A 24,412-nucleotide genomic window follows, 5' to 3' on the forward strand; every position below is an offset into this window, starting at 1 on the left:
CTTCTGGCAAAATTTTGATGGGAAAGCTTTTGAATCATGTGCAAACTACAAGGGTAATCTCAAGCTTTTTCTTCTTCTAGTGTTGGTGTATGAGGTCCATGTATACACGGGTGCTAAACCTGGTGCTGAAACAGATTCTAATGTTTATATCAACCTCATTGGGACAAGAGGAGATGCTGGCAGAAGGAAGCTCCATAGATCTAAGAATAATAACATAAAATTTCGACAAGGACAGGTGAAGTAAAAATGATGCTACTTCTGATCAATAAGAGCAAATTATGGCTAGCAAACTGTTTCTTCAAGTATAAATATCTTATTTATAAGCTTTATTCAAGCAGTTTACCATTTTCTCACTTATTTTCTTTATTCAAAATTAGAGAATTACATCACAGGAATAATTTTTATCTGCTGGTTCAATCACTTACTGAGAGCATTGGATAGTAAAACTTGAGTTCTCTTGGTTATTTATATTGCACATACAGATAAAACGGTAACATTTTTGTTCTCCTGAACAGATCACTTTAAATTTTAGAATCAAGTTCTAAATCCTTATTCCCAAGTATATTTTCCAGTCTTGGTGAGGCAGATAGGGCTAGAAAATATAATACAGAGATGACCAAATAAATATTTGCAACCGATCACTGTGTTATGCCAAAGAAATCAAGTGCTGTTTCTGTGGAGTGATTTTAAGGTGTTATTCACCTTAGAAAGCTTTAAAAAATCCTCACTGACTGGCCAGGACCAATATAAGACACCTATATTCATTCTGCAGGAACAAAAAAGAGAAAAAATAAGCTATTCTGTGCTGTTATAGTCAAAGCAATAGGTGTGTTCAAGACCTTTATTGTTTTCCTTGTATGGTTCCACAGATGGATATTTTCTGCATAAAGGCTGTCTCACTGGGAGACTTGGAGAAAGTTCTGATTAGCCATGATGGAGCTGGTCCAGGTAGGATTTAACGTCCTAGAGACCAATCTGTTTTCAAGTCCCTTTTAAACACAATGTGCTTTATTTATATTGCATCCTTCATAAAAAATGTGACAGAAGGTCTTGCAGTGATAAAAAGTCTTCCTGCAGATTGATCACTGTGGTGGGATGGTGAAAGACAGTGGGAATGGGCAGCAAAAAAACCATGAGTTTAATGTCAAATACTGTCATTCCACTTTTTGTTTTCAAGTTTATTTATAAGAAAGCACTATTGATTTGCATATAGAAAACTCATGAAAGCGTTGCTCACATAGGTAAAACAATCCTTCATCAGAAAAAGACTGAAGACTGGCCAGAATAGAATTAAAGATATTCAACACCTGCTTTACTACTGAACAAATTTTGAGTAGCTATAGCATAATGTCCTTGCTGCTTTGGGCAATGGTAGATTTGGTTATTTATTTAATCTACGCAAGTCAATGTGGAGCTGCTCCAGTGAGTGACATTGCATTCAGCTTGTAGGTTTTTCAGAAGAGAGAATTTTGTGATGAGAAAATCTTTTCTTGAGGTGTGCATCTCTGGAATGAAACAAATTAAGAGAAAGCTAGCATTTAAAAGCTCTGAGGATGTAAATACAGCAAGTATGTTTGCAGATTAGTAGCTAAGAAGAAGCTAAGTGAAAGAAGGATTTTTAAAACAGTTCAGGGCCACACTGATACCGGATTATAACAGCAGTTTTACCCTTATCTGTTCTGAAATGGCCTCAAGCAACACCCATCTTGCTGACTGTACTGTCTAAGGCTCTGAGCAGACTTGTGACTGTTACAGAAGTGGCTTTATTAGTGCAGCCTTGGTATGGGGTGTAAACCTGAGTCTTGTATCTTTGTAGTTCTCTAGAGTTTGCTGCCTTCAGCAATAGGGATGATTGTACACCTGAGAGTTTCACATCCTAGTAGGCCAAGACATAACACAGAAGGCAGTGTGATGGAGCCTACCTTCACGCTATGCCCTAGGTCACCATACCATACTCTCTTCCCTTAGCTCTCCTTTAATAGGCAGAAAAGTCTTCTTGCAGGATCAGCATTACAAATTTAAAACCAGACTCAGCTATCTTAAGATGTTCTTTGACAATGGAGTTCAAAATCTGTGGTTTTGGAGGATTGTCTGAACAGGACAATGGATTGAATTCTGTCTATAACAAAATTTATGCCTCAGTAATTAAGATTATTGTTCATTGTACTCAGATCTCACAGACCTCTTTTGAACTGAGGTGACCAGAGGGGTTGAGAGCTGGAAAAGGATGATGAGTCAGGAGAGGTGCCGTCTAGAGACCCAGTCTTTTAGGGGTTGAGAGGGAGGAAAGAGGGTTCCTTTAGAAGTGGGGCTGCCCTTTTTTCTAATCATATCACTCGTCTGAGTGATAGGGCTGAAGGTCTTTAGTCTTGATTTGGAGACTGTCTTGAAAGGATTGTGGAACATATACTTTCCTTGGGGCTCCTAGACTGCAGGGCATAGATCTTCTCCCACAGCCACTGTGAATGAGGGGAGAAAATGAATTTTGTCATAGACAGCAAGGTTTTGGGATTGGTCAGGTGTGAGTCACTAGATGATGTGTCTTATCTGCTGAAAGAACTTTGTCTTCCATAGAAGCTTTCCATGCATACCTGTACATTTACACGAGCAGCTCCTTTCATCTTATTTGGCCTGTTTCAAAGTGACCTGCCTGATCGCTGGTGAATCTTGGCCAGGCTAGTAGGCTCTTTCCAATGAAAGAGGTATAGAAGGGTGACAGAAGAAGCTTGCAGAGGGTCCTAATGTGCCCTGGGCCTGAAGTCTTGTAGGGGAAATGCCATTCTGCTCCATGCACTGCCTGGGCAAGCCCTCCTTACGGGACAGAGACTGCTGCCTTCTAGGGACTTCCAGACTCAGATGTAGCCAGGAAGGCAGAGCGTGAGAATAAATAGGACAGTTGTCTGCTTCTGACCAAAACATCCCTCATGCTGTTTTGCTACAATGTGCTGATAAATAATGGTGTGAGTCATGCAAAACCTTGTAAGCAATATGACAAGTTGTGAGTGGTGCCGACGCAGTGAGAACAGGATATTTGAAAAGGGCTTTGCAGGAGAACTGTATCAGTTACTAGGATGGTTATCGGAAGTGATCTAAGAGATCAGCATGGATGTGGCAGTGGTTACTGCTGTTAGGGAGAAGATGAATTCAGTTGCCCAACAGAAGTGAGGCTGCACAGCTCCATGCCTGCTAGTCCAACTAGTAGCAAGGCTGAGTATGTGTTCCCAGTAGGCAAACGCACAAACACATTTATAAAACACATAAAAGTATGCACATGGCCAGCCATGCAGATCAACACAGACGGCACCAATGGCCTTATCCTGTTACCCTTTCCAGCTGATCAGAATGACAGTCCATCAATGGCAAACATATACACAGTATGGATGTTTAAGGCCTCCAGTAGCTGGCCTTAGACACTCAGTCTATCTAGTTGCTGCCCTTGGATCCTTGGATCCTCAGTTTTCCCAGCTACTGGAACCTAGACATAGAAAGGCCCTCCAAGGCTGCAGCCCCACTCCATTTGCAAATGAGCGCAGTAGTCTTAATGATTTGTTAATTAATGCTTTTATATATGCAATCACAACTTCACTCACAGGGGACCAAAATTTCCAGCTTTCACACAGATCTCAGTTAACTGCATAAACAGATTTGTCCCGACGTCCTTGTGCCTGATCACAAGGAACCAGAGGACATAAGCTGGGATGTGAACGGTGTTGGCAGTTCACAGACGTATGCATATACTTGCCTCCAAGCAAAACCCCCCACCCTTCTTAAAACTAAAATAGACCAAGGTAGAGAAGAATTAACATTGTACCTCTTGTGAGAGACAGAGAATAATAAAGTGTGGTGGGTTGACCCTGGCTGGGTGCCAGGTGCCCACCAAAGCCGCTCTATCACTCCCCCTTCCCAGCTGGACAGGGGGGAGAAAATATAACAAAAGGCTTGTGGGTCAAGATAAGGACAGTTTAATAAAGTGAAAGCAAAGGTCGTGTGCAAAAGCAAAGAAAAACAAATGATGTTATTCTCCACTTCCCATCAGCAGGTGATGTCCGGCCACTTCCCGGGAAGCAGGGCTTCAGTACGCGTAGTGGTTGCTCCGGAAGACCAAAATGCCCCCCTTCTGTCTCCCTTTACTTAGCTTTTGTATCTGAGCTGATGTCATATGGTATGGAATATCTGTTTGGTTAGTTCAGGTCAGCTGTCCTGCTTATGTCCCCTCCCAAGATCTTGCCCAGCCCCAGCCTGCCATTGAGGGGGGGGGGCAAAAATGTTGGAGAGCCAGCCTTGATGCTGTGCCAGCGCTGCTCAGCTGTAGCCAAAACACTGGTGTGCTATCAACACCTTTCTAGCTACCAATGCAGAGCACAGCACTACGAGGGCTGCTATGGGGAGAATTAACTCCATCTCAGCCAGACCCAATACAATCTCCACCCCTTATTCCCATACCATTTGTGTCATGCTCAGGTCCCACATAATTTAATACATTTCTATTATATATAGAAAATATAACAAAGAGCTTGTGGGTCGAGATAAGGACAGGAGAGATCACTCACCAATTACCGTCATGGGCAAAACAGACTCAGCTTGGGGAAAATTAACTCAATTTATTACAAATCAACCAGAGTAGGGTAATGAGAAATAAAACCAAATCTCAGAACACCTTCCCTCCACCCCTCCCTTCTTCCTGGGCAAAACTTCACTCCTGGATTCTCTACCACCCCCCCCACCCCAGCGGCACAGGGGGACGGGGAATGGGGTTTATGGTCGGTTCATCACACGTTATTTTCTGCCGCTTCATCCTCCTCAGGGGGAGGGCTCATCACACTCTTCCCATGCTCCAACATGGGGTCCCTCCCATGGGAGACAGTCCTCCACGAACTTCTCCAACATGGGTCCTCCCCACGGGCTGCAGTTCTTCACGAACTGCTCCAGCATGGGTCCTTTCCATGGCATGCAGTCCTTCAGGAGCACACTGCTCCAGCGTGGGTCCCCCACGGGGTCACAAGTCCTGCCAGAAAACCTGCTCTGTGGGCTCGTCTCTCCACAGATCCACAGGTCCTGCCAGGAACCTGCTTCAGCGCAGGGTTCCCACAGGGTCACAGCCTCCTTCGGGCACCCACCTGCTCCGGCGTGGGGTCCTCCCCGGGCTGCAGGTGGATATCTGCTCCACTGTGGACCTCCCTGGGCTGCAGGGGGACAGCCTGCCTCACCATGGTCTTCCCCACGGGCTGCAGGGGAATCTCTGCTCCGGCGCCTGGAGCATCTCCTCCCGTCCTTCTTCACTGACCTTGGTGTCCGCAGGGTTGTTTCTCTTACATGTTCTCACTCCTCTCTCCGGCTGCCGTTTCCGTCTGTCCCAACTCTTTTCCTTCTTAAAAATGTTATCACAGAGGCGTTACCACTATCGCTGATTGACTCGGCCTTGGCCGGCGGCGGGTCCGTCTTAGAGCCGGCTGGTATTGGCTCTCTCTTGAACACAGGGGAAGCTTCCAGTAGTTTCTTACAGAAGCCACCCCTGTAAACCACCCCCACTATCAAAACCTTGCCACACAAAGCCAATACATAAAGCTTTCATTCTGTCAATATATCTTATCTATTTAGCTGAGCTCTGTCTTAATATGACCTGTGTTTCTGCTGGAAAAAGATAATCTGGGCCTTTTTCTTTTAAATTTATTTAAAAAAAAAAATTGCATTATTTCACATGATAAACTTTTGTCATTTCAACACAGGCAATGGATGGTTCCTGGATAAGATTGTCATCAAACATAAAGAAGGAAAGGAAGCTCAGGAGGTTGTATTTCCTTGTAATAGGTATGCCATTCACGGAGAAAAATAATTTGTTACACTGCCGGCAACCTAAGGAAAAAATTGCAGAACAGGCATGAGCACACAACCTAGATGTATAAGCAATGCCCCAGAGTTTTTCAACATACAAGGGATGCAAAATTTTGCCATTGAAGACAAAGAACACAGTTGCTGTATTGGTATAGGAGGGAGTCATAGCCTAATGCAAAGAAGCCCAAACCCAAATGTTGCATAGGAGGAAAGATGCATTGATCTTTTTTTTAATCTAAATTATACAGAGACCACATGAAAATAAATAAGCTTTCAGTTCTCAATCTTTTAAGAAGTATTATGTGTAAAGATCTAGCTGCACTGATTTTGGTCAGTTTCTCTTTCTCAGTCACTGAAAATGTTATATACATCCTGGAAATCTTTGGAAAGACATTTAACTTTTCTCCTAAAGGAGAGCTACAGTATTTCCTTTCATTTAGTAATATCTACTTGCCTGTCTTACTAGGTCTAGAATTTTGCTACCATGGGCAAAATTTGAAAATGCTTGACTCTCTCAGTTCTAATAATTACTACACAGTCTATTCTTCCAAATATTCTTATTATCTGAGACAACTGCAACCTGAAAATTTAGCAGTCATTGAGTTGCGTCATATGGCTATAACAGGAAAAAACCCATAAAATAAACCAAGAGATGAAAGTAAAGATTTATGTGTGTTATTTATATATTAGTATATTTAATACAACAGAAATACTTTGAATTGTAATTTAGATCCAGTTAATTATATTCTGTAGTATGTGGTTTCCAAAATTTATGAGTTTGGGTTACATGGCTGAAATAGTTTCCATGTTATTTTGGGAACTGTGCCTTAAAGTCTTGAAAATCTTTAGGGGTTCAGTAAAAAAGGCTCTCCTCTAGGAATCCTACCTGTTTATGAGAAAACAGGGTTTCGGTTTGCAAGGTTCCTGGAAATGACTAGCTAAAAGAACCATTTACTCCTCTCAGAACTATTATTCCGATGATCAGGTTTTTGGTTTAGTTTTCCTTTTTTGGCTGTTAGACTTTTTAATTGGTTTGGTGTGCATTAAAGATGGCTATTGGAAAAGAATCATTTCTTTAATTTCAAGGAGATTTTATGAGACTTCTCTAAAGGGTGGGATACTTAATAAAGACACTGGGCTCTCTGTAAAACTGCCTCATCAAAAGGAAGTTGTTAAGCTCTTACAAAAAGATTAGGGGCATTATATATAGAACTGGAGGAGTTCTGTCATTGTTTGCCTGTGGTGTAAGTGTGCTGCCAATATGTCAAAGTTTGCTTTCTATTTTTGGAAGCTGCTAGTGATTTTTTGTTTCTTAGGAGGCAATGAGGAGATAGGTCACAAAAGTTAATCAAGCTATTTATTACAACAATAGTTGAGATACAGTAGAATTTAGACTTCATGCATAAGAGATTTATTAATAGAATTTTGTTACATGCAAGAAGTGAACTATATTATGGATCCTTGAGTTTAAACAAATGCAACATCAACACAGAGCCAATAGAATAGAAGCTGATAGTGAGCACGTATTTATTTATGTTTAAATAAGTGAGATTGTTAAAGGCTGTAAAGTGTTATTATATCAGCAAGGGAGATCAACTGGAGTATGGATGTATGATTGTAGTGAAAAGATATTGCAGGAAAGCTCCTTAAATTCATCAATATGAAAGAAAAGTCAAAGAGAAATTCAGTTAATTGCTGCAGATCTACAGAAGCTTTAGAAACTTCCAGACCTGCAGGGGTTATATATCATTTTAAGTACGATGAATATAACTAACCACTGCAGGTTATATAACCCCCCAAATGTACAGTTGAGTCTCTGATCCTGTAAATACTTAGTATTTCATATAGTGTACTTCATATAGTACTATATATAGCTGCCATGAAAATTCCTATTTGCCTGGAGCAGAGTAAGCCAAATTCTCCTAATATGAATAAGGCCAACTATGATGAATATAGAAAAGAAAATACTGGGAAGTAGTTTCAAGGCATAATATTATAAAAAAAGTATAAAAAATACACTATTGGAGAGAGAAGGTAATTGTCAGGTTACTTGCAATATACGGATAATTTTTATTAATCTTATTATTTTTGTTTTTGCAATGAAAGATGGTTAGATGAATATCAAGATGATGGGGAAACTGAGAGGGAGCTAACTGCCAATAGTAAGTATTTTGTTAAAGAATATTTGTGTTATAACAATATAGTATATACTTAATGCCTAGTTATTGCTGAAGAACCCTTCTGAATAAGACTGTAACTTAAGAAGAAAAGTGATAATAAAGCTTGCTCACATTTTTTTTTCCTGTTCATATTTTAGAGGATGGCAATTCAATGAAGGCATTCCTTAAAGGTAAGAGTTGTTTTCTACACTGTTGTTTTTGCTGTTTGAATTTAACCTGCAAATCAGTATTAAGTGACAAATATATGAGCAAGTGACTTCATTGTATGTGTAAACTATCAACCATGAAAGAAAATGAAGACAAATTCTCTGGCAATAGTCTACAGAAAGGACTAGGCCTTTACAAGTAATTGAGAAAAACATGCTGGTGATAAACTGTTTCTGGTTTTCTTCATATTTCTACTATTCTGTCCTGAAAGCAGCCAGGAATTCCTCTGAGAAGAGATTCAAGTGTTGTTTTGCTTATCCCAATGTCACTGTCATTTAATACATGGGGACAGGTCCCCTAGCAAACATCAGCAAGCTGAAAAATGTGTTGTGAAGAGTCAGTGGATGCATTTTCAGGTCAAAATCCATCAGGGTATTCCCGAAGTAGCGAGAAATAACGCAGGCTTAAACTCCAAATCCGTTAGCGAAGCTAAATGTAGTATATATGCATTCAGTTGACTAAATCTGCTTGAATTAATAAAAAGATTTTAATAAAAAACTACCCACCCAGCTTTCTGTTTTTATACCTACAAAGACAGCCTCATCACTGTAATATGCTAGTACCTCCCAAGTGTTTAAAATTTGAGCTACCATCTCTGTGTTTCTCCCTAACCAGAAAAGAGAAATAGACTGACACAAGTATCTTATGAATATTTAACTGTAAATATGTATTCTGTGCAACTGTGTCTGGGAAGCGTATGGGAGAAACTAAATTTAAAAAAGTAACATTTACATTTTTCTCTGAAAACAGTGACTTGCCTTCTGTAGGTTGAGTCCTGATCTCTCAATCTAATTCCAGTTTCAGTGAAAGTTAAATCATTTGCATTCAATCAAATTAGCCAGTTTAGCCAACAGCTTTATTGTTCCATGGCAACATAACTTTGACAAGAGGAGACTGATTAACTCAGGTAAGTAAAGGCTTTCCCACAGAGAAATTTGATTTTCACAAGAGTGACTTGGAATTGGATTCTGCATTCTGCTAAGTGCACAGTCCAGAGATGCAGCCACAATATCTATTTCACCTTATTTTCAGGAAATAGTCTATATTTTACTACTAATCTAAGCCTTTTTTTCCAGTGCTGCTTCCTTCTTTATTATGCTATAATAAGCAGGCACAGATGCAGACTGCTGAAAGCCTGTGCATGTCAAGAGTGGTTAGACACAATATATTGATTATGAGGAGAAAGGAGTGGCTTATGCTTAATCGGTTTGTGCAACATCACTCTGTCAAGATGTCCAGGAGGACCCAAAGAGCGTGTGCTGATTTCTTAGGTTGAGATCAGAGGTTCTGAATAATGAAGGTATAAAGGAGAAGAACATTTTTAGGAAGTATTCTGCCGATTAGCTATGGATAAGCTTAGCTTGAATTGCTCTTTAGCCATCTTTTCTTTACCCAGGGGCTCATTCCAGTGAGGAACTGAGACAGGTGAGAGATCGTGCTTTTATGCTTTATATAAAAAAGATGATGAGCATGACTGATCTCAGGATTGTCCATAGTTTAATTTGTGTTGTCGTAGTTGTTATCTCATAGACCTTGCATGTGAGAAGCCTGAGCTTTATAGGAGGGTAGCAATCACAAGAGGTTTGGAAAGGTGTCTTGTACTCAGTTCTGTGTCAATCTATAATGACACAGTACCAGGGTTAGAGCTGATAAGAGACAATTCCAGAGATGAAGAGTCTTGGAAGAAAAAGTGATTGCCTTAAATTCTCCCAGCAGCTGTAGCAGTGAAGATTTCACAAGGTAGAGCAAATAGTAGTGATAAGCAGTCCCATTCACAATGGAAGTGAAAACTTTTAATATAATATACATCTACTGAATAAAAGGCAAGCAGCAGTGTTGATGTTAGGGAGCCAATGTTTTATGCATTCATGGGGTCATAGTCTATATAAGCTGCACTCTGCAAGTGGGCTTCAGGGAAAGTCATAAAAAGTTGATTGGCATTATTCAGTGTTGTTTGGTGATTTTCAGGATAAGATCAATGTGCTTAGGTCAGGTCTAAAGCAAAGGTAACAAAACAAAACACTTTATAAGTCACTCTGAAGGTCAGAAGTCTCATTCTCTTTAGATAAGGCTAGTAACCTGTTCAACCACCTAGCCAAAGAAGAGAGTTTGAAAGTCATCATTGATAAGCAGGTTACTTGAAGGCTCCTGGTCCTTCTTCAGCCAGGCTGGCATTATGCCAGCTTTCATGAAGCATAAATCCCAGATCCCTGTGAACGCTCCTGCTGGCTATGGATTCTGCCAAAATTCAGTATGCCCATATCAAGTTTTCTCAGCAACCTTTGTACATCTGTAGATTACAGAGAGGCTCTGGCAAATCAGGCATAGGAACAGATTTATTTGTATTCTCTTGATGCCACCTTGTATGTCTGATGCAAGACAAAAAGCATATTGCCCTGGTAGAGAAGGCAGATAGCTGCTCTCAGCTCTCAAATGATGAAGTTGTTCTGAGGGAGAATGGGACTTTACATCACTCAAAAAGTTTCCTACATTTTAGGGAAATTTTACTACTTCCTCCTTCTACTTTCTCTATTTCTTTTCCTTTTCTGCTTCAAAATGGGTGGAGTATTGTAATAACACATAGTAAAGAATTTTCTCTCAAAGCAAGGAGACAAGACATAGTATATTCCAATGTTGTCTATGCCACAGTCGGTTAAAAGGAGCTGGGTTCCTGTAATGTGATTCCTGTAGGGTGCTCTGTGGTATTGTGGGCTTTTGTGGGCAGTGAATAAAATATGGTTCAATGTCGATGAACAGAGCTCAGTTACTAGATATTTCTAGGTTGGGTCTTCTTGTGTTGTGCAAGGTTGTTGGTATTAAGGTATACAGAAAATTCATAAGAAAAGAAAAAATATTCAGTAAATTCTCCCATGACTTCTTTTGTTTTTAAATTATTCTCTACATTGCAAGTATTTGCTAATGGAGTAAGAATAATCACAGAATTCCCAAATTGTAAATGGATTGGTCCTGCTTCTAAAAAGCAATGACAGTATATATTGCTGGGTGGAGGCTGAATTTCCTAAGAAAATAAAATAAGTAGACTGACTGCTCTGCCTCAAGGCAACACAAATTTCTACAATCTCCAGGAAGTAAGCAACCTGCTCCGACATCTAGCAAAGTGTGAATGTCATTCTAGGTCTTAAGACTAAAAAACACCAGAGGAAAAAACCTGGAATAATGTATTGTAAAACCAATGGTGTTCATATTTTAAAAAACAGAAAAAAGCCTTCCTTTTTCAGTTATCTGAATTATATTTACGAAACATTGACTTTATGTTTTACCTTGCCCGGTTTGCTATGTGCAGAAGTCATTGCAGGTTTGATTTTCACAGTTTTACTGCAAGCGTCTTTCAGGTTCCAAACTAGTGGTTAAAAGACTTTCTGGAAGGAAATTGTTATAACTGATTCCATTTAATTGCTGAAAGTCAACAAATGACCCCTGCTTCTAACGTATCTCTGGATACATCTCTGTAATGTGAAATCAGATCCTTGGTTATATTATTTTAGAAAAGAGGAATTCTGAGATTTTTTTCACAGAATTCTGTTTTCCCCCTACCATTCATTTTAGCATTTGCCATACTGAAGTCTCAAAGAAAATGTCTATAGCTTTACGCATAAGCTGAAAGTACAATAATACACTAGTAACTCTGGAAGGAAGCTATTGGGGAAAATTCTCTTTTTTAATGTGGCCACGCACATGAAACACAGAAGATGACCTATTCAAGCCCAGCCATCTGATTTCCAGAACTTCAGAATATCCTGAAAAGAGATATAGAAAACACTGAATGCAATAAGTATTTGGCGCCTGTCTCCTGTCTGGTATAACCATCCTTACCAAGTAGCTGTCTAAGTGAATATAATATTAGAAAAAAGATTTTTTTTTTCTTTCTAGCATGAGCAGGTTAAATGAATTTGCTGAACTGAGAGAAAATGCAGTCAGTCTGGGTTAGCTCAGTTACCAAATTATAGAAGCATTAAAAGTAAATGTAGGAGAACAAACAGTCGCAGATGCTAAGAGGCCTTAAATCTGTTAACCACTGATTTATTTCCTGGAAAACTCCCAACCCGTGTCTTAGCCTTTCTTCTGAAATAATAATTAAAAACACAGTCATGGATATTAAAATAAAAAATGCTGAAATACCTTCTCTAAACATGCTGCCTCTTTGAGCATGGAACAGGCAGTTATGCATCCGTGTTTTCTCTTAACTTGGGGCTTGCTCTGTCCTGAAGCACAGGGATATTACAAAAAGAAAAAAACCCCTCACCTGGGAAACAGAGTAATGCAAAATTATCTCAGTTTCCTCTCTGCTGTGTTCCTGGGACAGCCTTCAAGATGGGGCATGGTTGGAGAGGATAAGAGGTTCAGGGCTATGTTGGGAGTCTTTGTAAAAATTTGAAGCTGCTCATAAACCCGTGGAGTGCCCAGGAACAGCAGAAGCTCAAATGATGCTTGACTTCACCAAGCGTGACACCCTGAAGGGTACCACATGCCAACCTGGCACAAGGAGACAAAATTCAAAGCTGGCACATATATCAAACAACAAAAGTTCCTCATTAGGCAAAGTGTGGATCTTCCACATACTACATCTGACTCATTCCTGGAAATGACCTCAAAAAAAGAGTTCAGATGGAAGGATCCTTTCAGCTAGTGTGTTACTCAGCAGACTGATGGTGAGATGTGTATTTGCCTGCTGTTTTGTAGCTGAGCCCGGAAGAGTCAGGGAACAGTCAGATGTAATGCAGAAACAGCTTCTATAACAAGGGGAAAAACAGAATTAGCTAAAGAAAACAATGTGAACACCAGAGGAAAATTAGAAATCAAGAAAACCAGAACAGGTTTTCACCCAGTCTCCATCTCCAAGTAGGTGGAGAAAAACAAAAGGTATGAAAAAAGCGCACAGTACTGTAAGAAAAAGCATCACATCCAATTTATTTTTTAATTAAACTATTCTAAAATTTATTTTGTCAGCACATTGCATTGTAGGTTTACACACAATCACAAAATAATTCTCTTTTATATTAATCCCATTAGCAAATTAACATATTATCACAATACCGGTCACAGTCTAAACGCAGGCTTTTGATTTCCTTCCACTGTTAAGTTCCCTTTACCATGCAGGATAAAGTGTCTTTTCTACAAATAATTCATTTGAATTCAGGAGGAGATTTACTTTCAAGCAGGTAAGTAACTTTCTAATCTATACTGTCCATCTAAGACACAGTATTTTTTCCACACCTGGATTCATTTTCTGTAGCTCATCGGTTGCATTCTGGACTTCAAACATTGTTATGATTATGGGTCACCTATCAACAAAGAATCTCTGAAAGGGCCAAGCTATGAGCTAAAGTCAGTGCAAACACCTCTTTGGAATTCCATAAATTTTGGACTCAACCCTAATGAATGATCTCATCTGACAAATGAGCAGACTGAACATGACTCATTAGGTTAGAAAAATCTGAGAAATGAAGTTTAAGTTTCGTTGTTTAAGCAGTTGAGTATTAGCCAGCAGTTCTTACAAATGGATCACATACAAGTCTTTCAAAATGTTAGTTTTCTCTTTCATGTCATGTGAGAACACTTTAAGAATGGAAATTTAATAAATTAATTACTGTAATTAAAGCAACTATTTTGTTATAAAGTGTTGTGGTTTAACCCCAGCCAGCAACTAAGCACCACGCAGCCGCTCACTCACTCCCCCCCCAACCCAGTGGGATGGGGGAGAAAATCAGGAAAAGAAGTAAAACTCCTGGGTTGAGATAAGAACGGTTTAATAGAACAGAAAAGAAGAGACTAATAATGATAATGATAACACTAATAAAATGACAACAGCAATAATAAAAGGATTGGAATGGACAAATGATGCGCAAGGCAATTGCTCACCACTCGCTGACCAACACCCAGCTAGACCCCGAGCGGCGATTCCCCACCCCCACTCCCCAGTTCCTATACTAGATGTGACGTCCCATGGTATGGAATACCCCGTTGGCCAGTTTGGGTCAGGTGCCCTGGCTCTGTCCTGTGCCAACTTCTTGTGCCCCTCCAGCTTTCTCGCTGGCTGAGCATGAGAAGCTGAAAAATCCTTGACTTTAGACTAAACACTACTTAGTAACAACTGAAAACATCAGTGTGTTATCAACATTCTTCTCATACTGAACTCAAAACATAGCACTGTACCAGCTACTGGGAAGACGGTTAACTCTGTCCCAGCTGAAACCAGGATATAAAGAACGCAAAAACCTAGGCAAAAAGTCCTTTTCCTGCTTCCTTGGTGTTAATTTCTGCTTTCATACCCAATTCAACAATCATTTTGTGTTTATCAAGTCTGATTTAAGTTAAAATTACCTCCAAGAGAAGGAATGTCTGTCTATTTTTTATTAAATGGGACGCAAGTTCATAGTAATCTTTAAATTCTTAGTTGTAATGATAACAAAGACATCCATTGGTCTCTGCCGTTGATACTAAAAATGTTTAATTGATATGTTGATGCTAAAGTTGTTTTTATTTTTTTTAGCACAACAGTGGAGAGTGCAGGTTAAAACAGATGGAGATTCCCCAGAGCCACAACAGTGTAAAAGGACCCTTGTGATTTATGGCTCAAAGGGAAAAAGTGATGAGCTTCTGCTTTCTCCACAAAACCCAGGATACCTGTGCTTTCTACCCAGAGCAACAGATGAATTCATTGTAAGTCATAAATATAGAGTACTACACAGACCTTATCATGACATTCCTCTCTAGACAAAATATATATATATATATACATATATTTATATACACATGGAATGTTAGTTTGACTGGTACAAATGATGTATTTTTTTAAAAAGATAGAATGCTATAACTTTAGATCTTGGGTCATCTTCTGCTGGTAGTCCTGTTCTACTACAGCCAGCTGCAGTGTTGAATTTTCAGTGCCTTCAGGGGTATGCACCATGGAGGGAAATTGGTCCCTTTTGTGTAATTTATTGCATTGACCAGTTCATCTTGCATTTTTTCTAATTCTCTAAAGATTCCTGAATTGCAGTTTATACAAAAGGCAATATACAATTATTTGCGAATGCAGAAGACGAAGGATTTGACAGTATTCCCAGGGGACATAAGTGGGCTTTTCTTTCCTTTATTTCAGTCTTTGTAAAGCAGTATCCACTCTGCCCCAAAATAGTTCTGTCTTTCAGGCCAGTAGGCAGAGGATTTTTCTGGCTAATCATAAATCACTGGAGAATGCATTCATGCATATCAAAGTGTGATGAAACCTGAAGCAATAGCATATATATGGCCAGTATTAAAATCAACCCTAACACAGTCCTGACTACCTGTACACCTGACATGCATCCTGCTGCTTTGAGAGGATTCATCTGAGGCATCTTTTTAATGTTCAAATTCTGTCCTAGCTTTCTAGGCTAAGTCACTGCAAATTCTGTTGATTGGCATGAAGTACAACTTCTAGCCAGTGAGATGAGAGAAATAGCTTGCAATTCAAGGCAGTTTTATAAAGCTCAGAAATACTTTTCAATGGCTGCCATAAATGTTCTGGAAACAATGGCAAAACTACATTTAGAAAATGTTGTCAAAGCTTCATCATAATGACCTGATCCAGGCTGAATTTTTAATTTAAATAACAAGCTAAAGCAATTTAGGAACTTTATGGGGAGTAAATGAAAAGATAAATGGCACTTCTTAAAGTCAAGAAAGCAGCTGCTTACCAGAACACAGACGGCAAACGCACTGCGCAACAGAAGGAGCTTCCTAAGCCATCGTCATAAACTGAAGAGGTCAATAGAGGCAGAATCTATCTATGGAGCAACCACACCAACTGGCTGAGTTTTGGCATCCTTGCACAAAGCAGACTTCTGCAACAACCAACTTGTCGGTGATTTCCCAAATGGCATGTATTTCTTGTTAAGACTGCCTAATTTCAATGACTGGGTACCGTGCTAGGAGAAATTACTATTGCTATGTGTCAGTCATGGTTGTCCCTCATAGTCTACTATCCTAGGTACCATGGTACCATATCCATCGTACCAGGCTTCCACCCTAACGGCTTTCTAAATGCTTGTTCATACTTTGGATTGGCTTTGGGTTAGTGCCTATATTTTCCCTTTAGCTATTTGTGTCCTTGGCTTTGTTGCTTTGTATGAAGAAGTTAATACTATTTGAGCATTGTTTACTGTGCATGAAATTTTGTCTCTTTGCCACATTGCTTACAGTGTTTTACAGTTTTTGTGGCATTCTAAGGAAATCAGAATAGCAGGTCTAATAGAAAGGAGTATTTGGGGATTTGCAGGTATCTCCACAAAAACCTTCATAACTTCTCTAGGTGGTTAAAATAGCCCAGCTAATAAACCCAGTTTCTTGTTACTCTCCCTTTCTTTGTTCTTACTAAGGCTATTCAGAAGAACGCAGAAGCTTTGCTCATGGTCTCCCACTGTAGCAGAAGGCTGGAGGCATGAGCTTGATATCACAAGGAGGACAAGCTGTGAATTCAGCTTTCCAGCAAGCAGGAGTAAATGAACTTTTAAACCCCCTCAAGATCCTGGTCCTAGACAAATGTCCTTAGTAATATAGTGCAGTAAAAAGAACACCAGGTTATGTGCTGTAAGCAGCTCACATTGTTTTGAAACAGTAAGCTTAATTTTGATCTCAGAGATACATTTATTGCACACTGAGGACAGGAAGACATGTAAATTCCTGATTTTCCAGGAGCTCTCACACAAATACATGCACAGATGTGTATCATATTCAGAATGATTATTTGATCCAAAATATTTCTAATCAACTCCTATGAAAGAACAGGTGTAGTTTAATTGCATGTAGCAAGCATAAAGAATAAATTGTTAAAAGAGATAAAATAGCAGCATGCTATCAGGTACAGTTGTTGGGTTTCAGTGATCTCAGGCACCTGTAGTACAGTGGGTGAGCTGCTTAAAGAAGAATAAATTTAATTTGAACACCTTAGTTCTAATGACTAAAATAAGAAATAGGTAAATGTGTCAATGTTATTGAATCTGCTGTGAGTTCTAGTTGAAGATAGCACGGCAAACACCATGCCATCTCCAGTGAACACACACATTGAATAGTAACTGGGAAAATGAAAGTAAACTAACAGTGCAGTAGTAGAATTTTTTTTTCTTGATATTCCGGTGGTGATAGGAATCAGTTGTTGATCTCATGTGGAATGAGTAAATCTGTAAAGTATATATATCTTTCTCTCAGTCGTCAGTGTTTCTTGGTTACTTACAGAGTAGGCTTGTCAGAGCACGCCTTTGGAGAGTCCTAGCGTATCATGCACAATCTATTATCCAGAGAATCATAAAATGCAAAGATATATCGACTGACAGATTGGGATCCCTAAAACTACTCTCCAAAGCACTAGCACAGGTAGTATGATATGAGCAACAGAGCTCTGCAAATAGGACTGTTCATAAATACACAACAAATATGGAATGTATGTTTTGTTAAGGACCGTGAGGGTGACAGTAAATTTTAAATCACATAATGCAAAACTCCATATGTTTTCCACAGTACGAGATGATGCTCCAAACAACAAGCAGTAGGATTTCTGGAGTTCCTGACAGAAAGCTGTTCAGCTGAATTTTAGGATGCTTTGACCACACCCTTTTAAATAGAATAATTTTTGTGCCTTTTTTTTTTAAACAGGGAAGTGATAAAGAATTTACTTTAAATGTGCACCTAAACAGTAAATTTTTAATGCTTTAATTACATTAGGCATGATGTCTTTGGAGAAGACCTGTGTAAGTCAAAAAGGAAAAGATTTAAAATATTATGAAATTCTCTTATCATCTTCATCAGTTACCTGTCTCTGAGAGCTTCAATACCCCAGTGGCCTTGCCAGAGAATCCTCTTGATTATAAAAGCCATCTTCCTTCAATCATGTAATGGAAAAAATATTGTGTTGTTTAGTATATGACAAATCACATCCAACTCAGCTAAGATTTCAAGTACTGAATATTACATAAAACTGTTCAGAAGAAATAAATGTGGAAAAATTAATTAGGAAATTATTATCATGAATAAAAAACAAGGTAAAGTGTCCTCTTGGAAACATTCTGCAAAGTTAGAACTGGGATATTCATTGGTTATATACTTTGTGATGGATTATTTGTCTGTCTCTGCTTTGAAGGTCATGTTACATCAATTAATAGGCATCGATGGAGGGAAAAGCCAATTATGGGATCAAAGATAGGATATGGTATTCCAAAGGCAAACAGATCATATTAAATTGCTCTGAAAAGGATTACCAGAATGATGTAACATCAATGCTCTGTTACAATGATGGAGCTGAACAGAAAGGATAATAATGGCCAGAAATATGGTGGAAAAAACCAAACCCATGGAAAGGGGCGAAATATCTAATACACTCAACTGAAGATAGTTGGTGGTGTTTAATTCCATGGATTATAGACAGTATGATTACCAGTGCTTGCTTGTTCAAAGGCAATCATAGAATTAATTGAAATTGCGATTCTAGAAAGAAAAGGGAAAATAGTGGCTTTTAAATAGTCTATCCTGTATTCTGAAATTATTTTCCTATATATCTCAACTGTGCATTTCCTACAAGGATTATAACACATGTATTTATGACAATTTAGAAGCCCAGAGAATTGCAAATTTGGGTAGCAGAAGACAAAGTAAAATGTGAGGTACAGCTTGCCCTGTCATATAAGAATAAACAAGTTCTGTAACGTTGCAACTCCAAACCAGAGAGCTTTATGGAATAAGTTGTGCATGGCATTTAGAGTAGCTGTGTGATACAGTCATGAGTTCCATCCACAAGAAAGAAAATCTGCAGGCAGTAATTTTACAAGTCAGTAGTCTGGTTCTGAAAGAGAAGCAGCAATGATTTTGTTGCCTGTGAAGGAAGTGTAGTTTAGATGGGTGAAGAATCCATGTGCTCTCCTCTCAATGAACCCAAATAATTCCCGTTAAGTTTAACAAAAGATGAATGCATGTTTTAGGAGGATTTAGACCACTTAGTCCATCATATTTAATGATTTCCTTTGCAGCACACACAGCATGAATGAAAAACTCTTGACATGAAATTCTGCCCACGTTTCCCTTTTCACGGTGCAATGGTGGAGACCAAGTCAGGGATCTGTGAGGATGTGGTAGATCAAAGAGGCATAACTCCTCTCACTTGTGCACTGTAGTCTGGGACAGCCTTAAGTTCCATATGCGCCATGGCATACAGACAGGGAGGGCGGGCTAGGCTTAGAGAGGGGACAAGTCTGGAGCCATCTTCTTCAGTGTAAAGCTACTGCCATGTGGCTGTTGTGGGTACTGTGGAATTGCAGTTCAAGAACTGAGAGATTCTCTGCAGCCTCAGGGCTGTTTTACAGAGAGCAGGAAGGATTTCTTCCCTGGTCCTTAAAGAACAATGCCTTGAATCTTGACATTTTGTAAGAGTGGCATGGCAACCACTTAAAACACTTACCTTAAGAAATTCAGAATGGAAGGGATCTTTTAAGCCATCAGGTACAATTCCTTCCTACCACAGGCCTCTTTTCATAAGTTCTGCATCATAAACAGTTCAAGCTCCTCTAAAATGATCTTGACAGGTTGCTTTATTTTCAGTTAATTGTTCCTCCTCATACTCTGATGTTTTACTATTTCTTATCTGCATAGCAGTTATTAACGAGGGTGGCTAACTCTCTCCCAAAATGACAAAACCACATTTTTTGTATGGTTCCTCCCTAATAAGAATAAGGTAGCTGATACTTCTGTACATGTATGGGTCCACTGTGCAAACGCATGTGAACTAGCTTTAAGCAAGCTAGATGAGCAGTGAAGGGTTGTCAAGAGCAGAGCACTGTTGAGAAGCAGAATAAATAAATCTATTAGGAGCTCTGCACTCTGTCTTAGGAGCCAGTCTGCTGGTGATGCTGCTGGTGCCAGCACATGATTATGTGAGACTAATTTCGGTTTCTTACTGTGATGCTACTGTGATGCGCAAAGGATTTATTTCCTGGCAACGGTCACCAAAGCTTATGTTATGACTGGTCCGGAAAAAATTTTTAAAAAAGCAATATGAGAGAAGAACAAGGCCACTAGCAACATTTTCTGGTTTGATCCTTCTTAAAAATAATTGTCATCATTACCTTTTCAAATAATAATTCTGTCTTGTTTCACTCGAAAATCACTTCCCACCCTGTCTTTCTTGCAGTTCCTCAGTGACAGGCTGCATCACTCCACTTCATGGTGTTCAGAAGACTTATCATGCAGTGGTTAATGCCATGCAGATCATTAGCACTTGATGCGGTTTGGTCATCCTAGTACCCACAGCCCTAGGTTGCATGGTTTAACCAGATCTCACAGAAGCCCACAATCAGCAACTAGATACTGCATTTCCCATATGTAGTATGGGAACAGGGCTGTGTTGCTCTACAGGGTTATTTCTGTAACGTTCATGATTTACTTTCATGCGGGGATATCCCTTCTCTTTTCCAAAGAATTGGTTATAAAGTAATTTCATGTTCTAAATCCAATCATTTTGCAAATGAGAATTTAGTTAAAACTTTCTAGGCTTATAGTAATTATCATTAATTTTAATACCTCACTTGTCTGCTGATATCGTAACTTTTAAAGGTAAGTTAATGCTCTCTTTATCCAGTAGGGTCAAAGCTTTACATGTTACCTTTTGTCTAAAGAGCTTAAATGCACAGATGTTACTAATTTTAACCTTGTCTCACCCTAATGGTAGAACATCATGCTTACAATACTAATAAGGGAACAGAGGAAAATAAGGAAGACAATCTCACCCGTGATCATACCACCAAAAAGAGAAGAACTGATTCTCTCATCATACTTATCCCAGCCTCCAGTTCAACTTTTCCATTGGTTAATGTTAAGTTTAGGAATTCTATACAGAGATTTGGGAAAATCTCTGTAAGTGAACCAGTCCTGACAGTGTGCTCTTCCTCATCATATTTGTTGCAGGTTGAGACTGGAGATCTGGGAGATGTATACAAGATTCGGGTCTGCTGTGATGATGTGCCAGGCTTTGAGGGTTGGCATTTGAAGTCTTTTCACTTAGAAGAGATACATACAAAACGAGAACTGAACTTTGACTGCAACTGCTGGCTCTCTCTTAACAGAGAAGACAAGGAGCTAGTGAAAGAATTCCCTGTGGTCAATGAGGACCAGAAAACTTTACCAGGTAAAAACACTGAGAAGATATAAATAATGTAAACTAACCTCTTGGAAAAAAAATCAATGCCACAGATATAATATAGCACTTTGTCTGGATCTGAACTCCTCAGTGGCTCTATTGTAACTGTCTTCATATATATATTACAAAAATGCTGACTACTTAAGAAATTTTAATTTTCCAGTTAAGCCGCATATTGGGTTTCACAGTTGCTAAATCTTCTGTGTGATTTGAAGTCTGCAAAACTGAGCAATATAATTATACTTTTTAAAGATAAAACACATGTTCAAAGCCATGGAAGTGATTTGTGGTAGACTTACTAATGAATTACTTAGCTTATAATAGCTTTAGTTACTAACACAAGTATCAGAAGTAAGCCTCATTGTACAAAAAGTTTTCTATTTGTTTTTCCCTAAGGACTATTTTTTGACGTGCTGAGAGTTTCTGAGTATATTCAGAGATGCTCTTGGAATGTGAAGACCTATAGAAGTACTGCATTTGTTCAGAAAAGTTAGCAGTTACATATGAGATAAAAGTAATTAGAGACATGACCACTTTTCTAAAGTTCCAGAAGTTCTGGTCCCTGAATACCTCAAAACTATTCATGACCTTAGAAGGAGCTATAGCATTACATTAGTTAAATGTTAGCTCAGCAGGACGGTACATAAAAAATGACATTTGAAAAATTTTGGTTATTCTTTTTGTATGAGTATGAACATATATGCAATTTAATGATCCTCCTCAGAAGAAAATCCAATCTGACTGTGTAGAAGTGCATTTATACAGGAGCATTACAGAGGCAAAAAGTTTATAGCTCCTGTCATGCACCTTAAATTAATAAGTGCATTTTGTATATTTTTAAACTTATATGTCATGTCATGCATCCAGATGCTATGCTACATCTATCTCTGCTATTCTAATTTGCATAAAGTTTACATAGTGTCTTATTCTTTGACCTGTGATAGTTACTATCTACTGCGAAGATAATTCAGTTTCTAACAGTCCCTGAGCAAACTCAGATGAATTCTTATTTTCCAGACCTTGCACACTAAGATAGAATTGGGCAGAATTTGTCTAGAAATTAGTAGCTCTAAGCTGCATAAGTCTAAATTGTCCAAGTCCATTATCCTTCAAATTTCTAAGGAAATTAATGGAAAGTCTTCATTGAACTTAGCATGAAGAGATCAGATTCATAAAGAGTAACCTGGCTATTTGAATTGCTGTGTAACAGATTTTTTGGTAGCTGCAGAAATAAAAACAAGCAGTAGTCTTACTAAATACTCTGTGTTGCTGTTTTCTTTTAAGTACACCTTATACTTAGTCAGATTTATCTAAACTTTTTTTCTTTTTGTACAGTCTATAAGTATGTTGTCTCTGTACATATTGGTGACCGCTGGGGAGCAGAAACTTTTGCAAATGTTTATATCACTCTCTATGGCAAAAGAGGGGACACAGGTGTGAGGAAACTTCATACATCTTTAGCAAAAGGAAGAAAATTTCAAAGGAATAAGGTAATGGCATGATAATGCTGTCTCACATTTGCAGATGTTAGCACTGCAGTAAGTGTCACCTAATGCCTACTCAGAATATATCTTGCTACAGATGGGCAAAAATTTGGAAACAGAATTTATCTCCCAGATATTTGCAGTAGACCAATGCCTGTGTTACTTCCTTCCTGTACAAGAACGTCCACGCATGATAATAAAGTCTCCACATGAGCACAGAGAAAGCAGATTACTGGGGAGAACCTCTGTGATCATGCTTCTTACTTCTTCTGTTCCAAATATAAGACAGCACAGGTGGCAAAGAATTAAAAATCAGTGATTCGATTAAGTTACAGAAATTGCTGTGAGACTTTTGCAAGCAGTGATGTTTCTATAACCACAATCCCACATGAAACACTAACTCAATGTCTACTCAATAAGTTTAGACAAGAGACAAGAATTCCACTTAAGAGAATGCACATAAAACCAGTGTTTCTAGATGACCAATAACAATAAAATTCTTCTCTTTTGTATTAGGCTTTCCTATGAGAGGTTCATTCACTGAACACTGACGTTTGATAAAGCTCACTACCAAGATGTACATTGTCAAGGAGAGTCTTAGATTTCTGTGAAATTATTTCATTAGACAATTACCACTTGGTAGGGTAAAAGTGGAATCAATAACAAACTGAGAGAATTTCTAAATTTCATTTCTACGTATATCTCAGGGCTATGCCTATATACAGAAGATAACACCCTACAATAATTATTGTAATTTACATTCATGCACAGATTTATTTCCTAAAATGTCTTAATTTAAAAATTTAATTATTTCTGCTTACAATCTGCTGTTGGGTCCTGATTATTCTTTGAAAAAAAAATCAATACTTTTGTCTTATGAGAGTACTTTTAATATTAGTAGCAGAAAATCTACTTCTCCAATATTTTTATTTAAAAAGTAGCAGGGACAGCACACAGGACTTTGGCAAGGACTACATTTTTTAGAGATCACTTTCCTATTATCTTCTTTTTTATAATTGCTCTGACATCTGGTTTAGGAAGTTCCTACTATTGAATTAATGTTTTATTGGGATGAGAGTGTTAATTATAATCCTAGACATTGCTGTTTAAAACTCCAATTGTTCATAACCTTGTTGACCTTTATCAGTTACCATCAAGTCCATCTGGCCCTGGGTTGGGCCATATACAGAACACCTGGCTTTCTTACAAAACAAACAAGAATTTATTGGGGCATATAATTTCTTTCTTTGCATTTCACATTTTTCCTTATCTTCTTGTTTTTGTTGTCCTTATTCTCATCAACTGATGCTTGTGTTTACTTCTCTTTTGTCTTACTCTGCCTTCTCCATTCTGCTTCCCTTCCCATCTCTCATCTTTTGCTCAGATTGTTCTCCACCTTCATCGTAACTTCCTCCCTTCTATTGCTTACTATTTTCTCCATTTGCTGTTTCCACAATTATTTTCTTTTTGTAAGAAAAACAAAAAGATAGGCTTTTCTGACTATTAGAGAAGAATTTAGAAGCTATCTT

At 38.6% G+C, this 24,412-nt stretch overlaps 1 protein-coding gene across 1 annotated transcript in view; it reads left to right on the forward strand.

Moving 5' to 3' along the window:
• The window catches only part of RP1 (RP1 axonemal microtubule associated), a 185,149-nt gene that overhangs the window by 89,603 nt on the left and 71,134 nt on the right, over positions 1 to 24,412 (forward strand). The window contains exons 26-33 of the mRNA XM_069779350.1: positions 81 to 235; positions 870 to 948; positions 5,727 to 5,808; positions 7,939 to 7,994; positions 8,150 to 8,182; positions 14,731 to 14,900; positions 21,168 to 21,387; positions 22,735 to 22,889. Of these exons, the coding sequence (XP_069635451.1) occupies positions 81 to 235; positions 870 to 948; positions 5,727 to 5,808; positions 7,939 to 7,994; positions 8,150 to 8,182; positions 14,731 to 14,900; positions 21,168 to 21,387; positions 22,735 to 22,889 (950 nt within the window). The remainder of the gene's footprint in view (positions 1 to 80; positions 236 to 869; positions 949 to 5,726; positions 5,809 to 7,938; positions 7,995 to 8,149; positions 8,183 to 14,730; positions 14,901 to 21,167; positions 21,388 to 22,734; positions 22,890 to 24,412) is intronic.

The sequence above is a fragment of the Haliaeetus albicilla genome, chromosome 3 (assembly GCF_947461875.1).
Source record: "Haliaeetus albicilla chromosome 3, bHalAlb1.1, whole genome shotgun sequence".
Taxonomy (NCBI): domain Eukaryota; kingdom Metazoa; phylum Chordata; class Aves; order Accipitriformes; family Accipitridae; genus Haliaeetus; species Haliaeetus albicilla.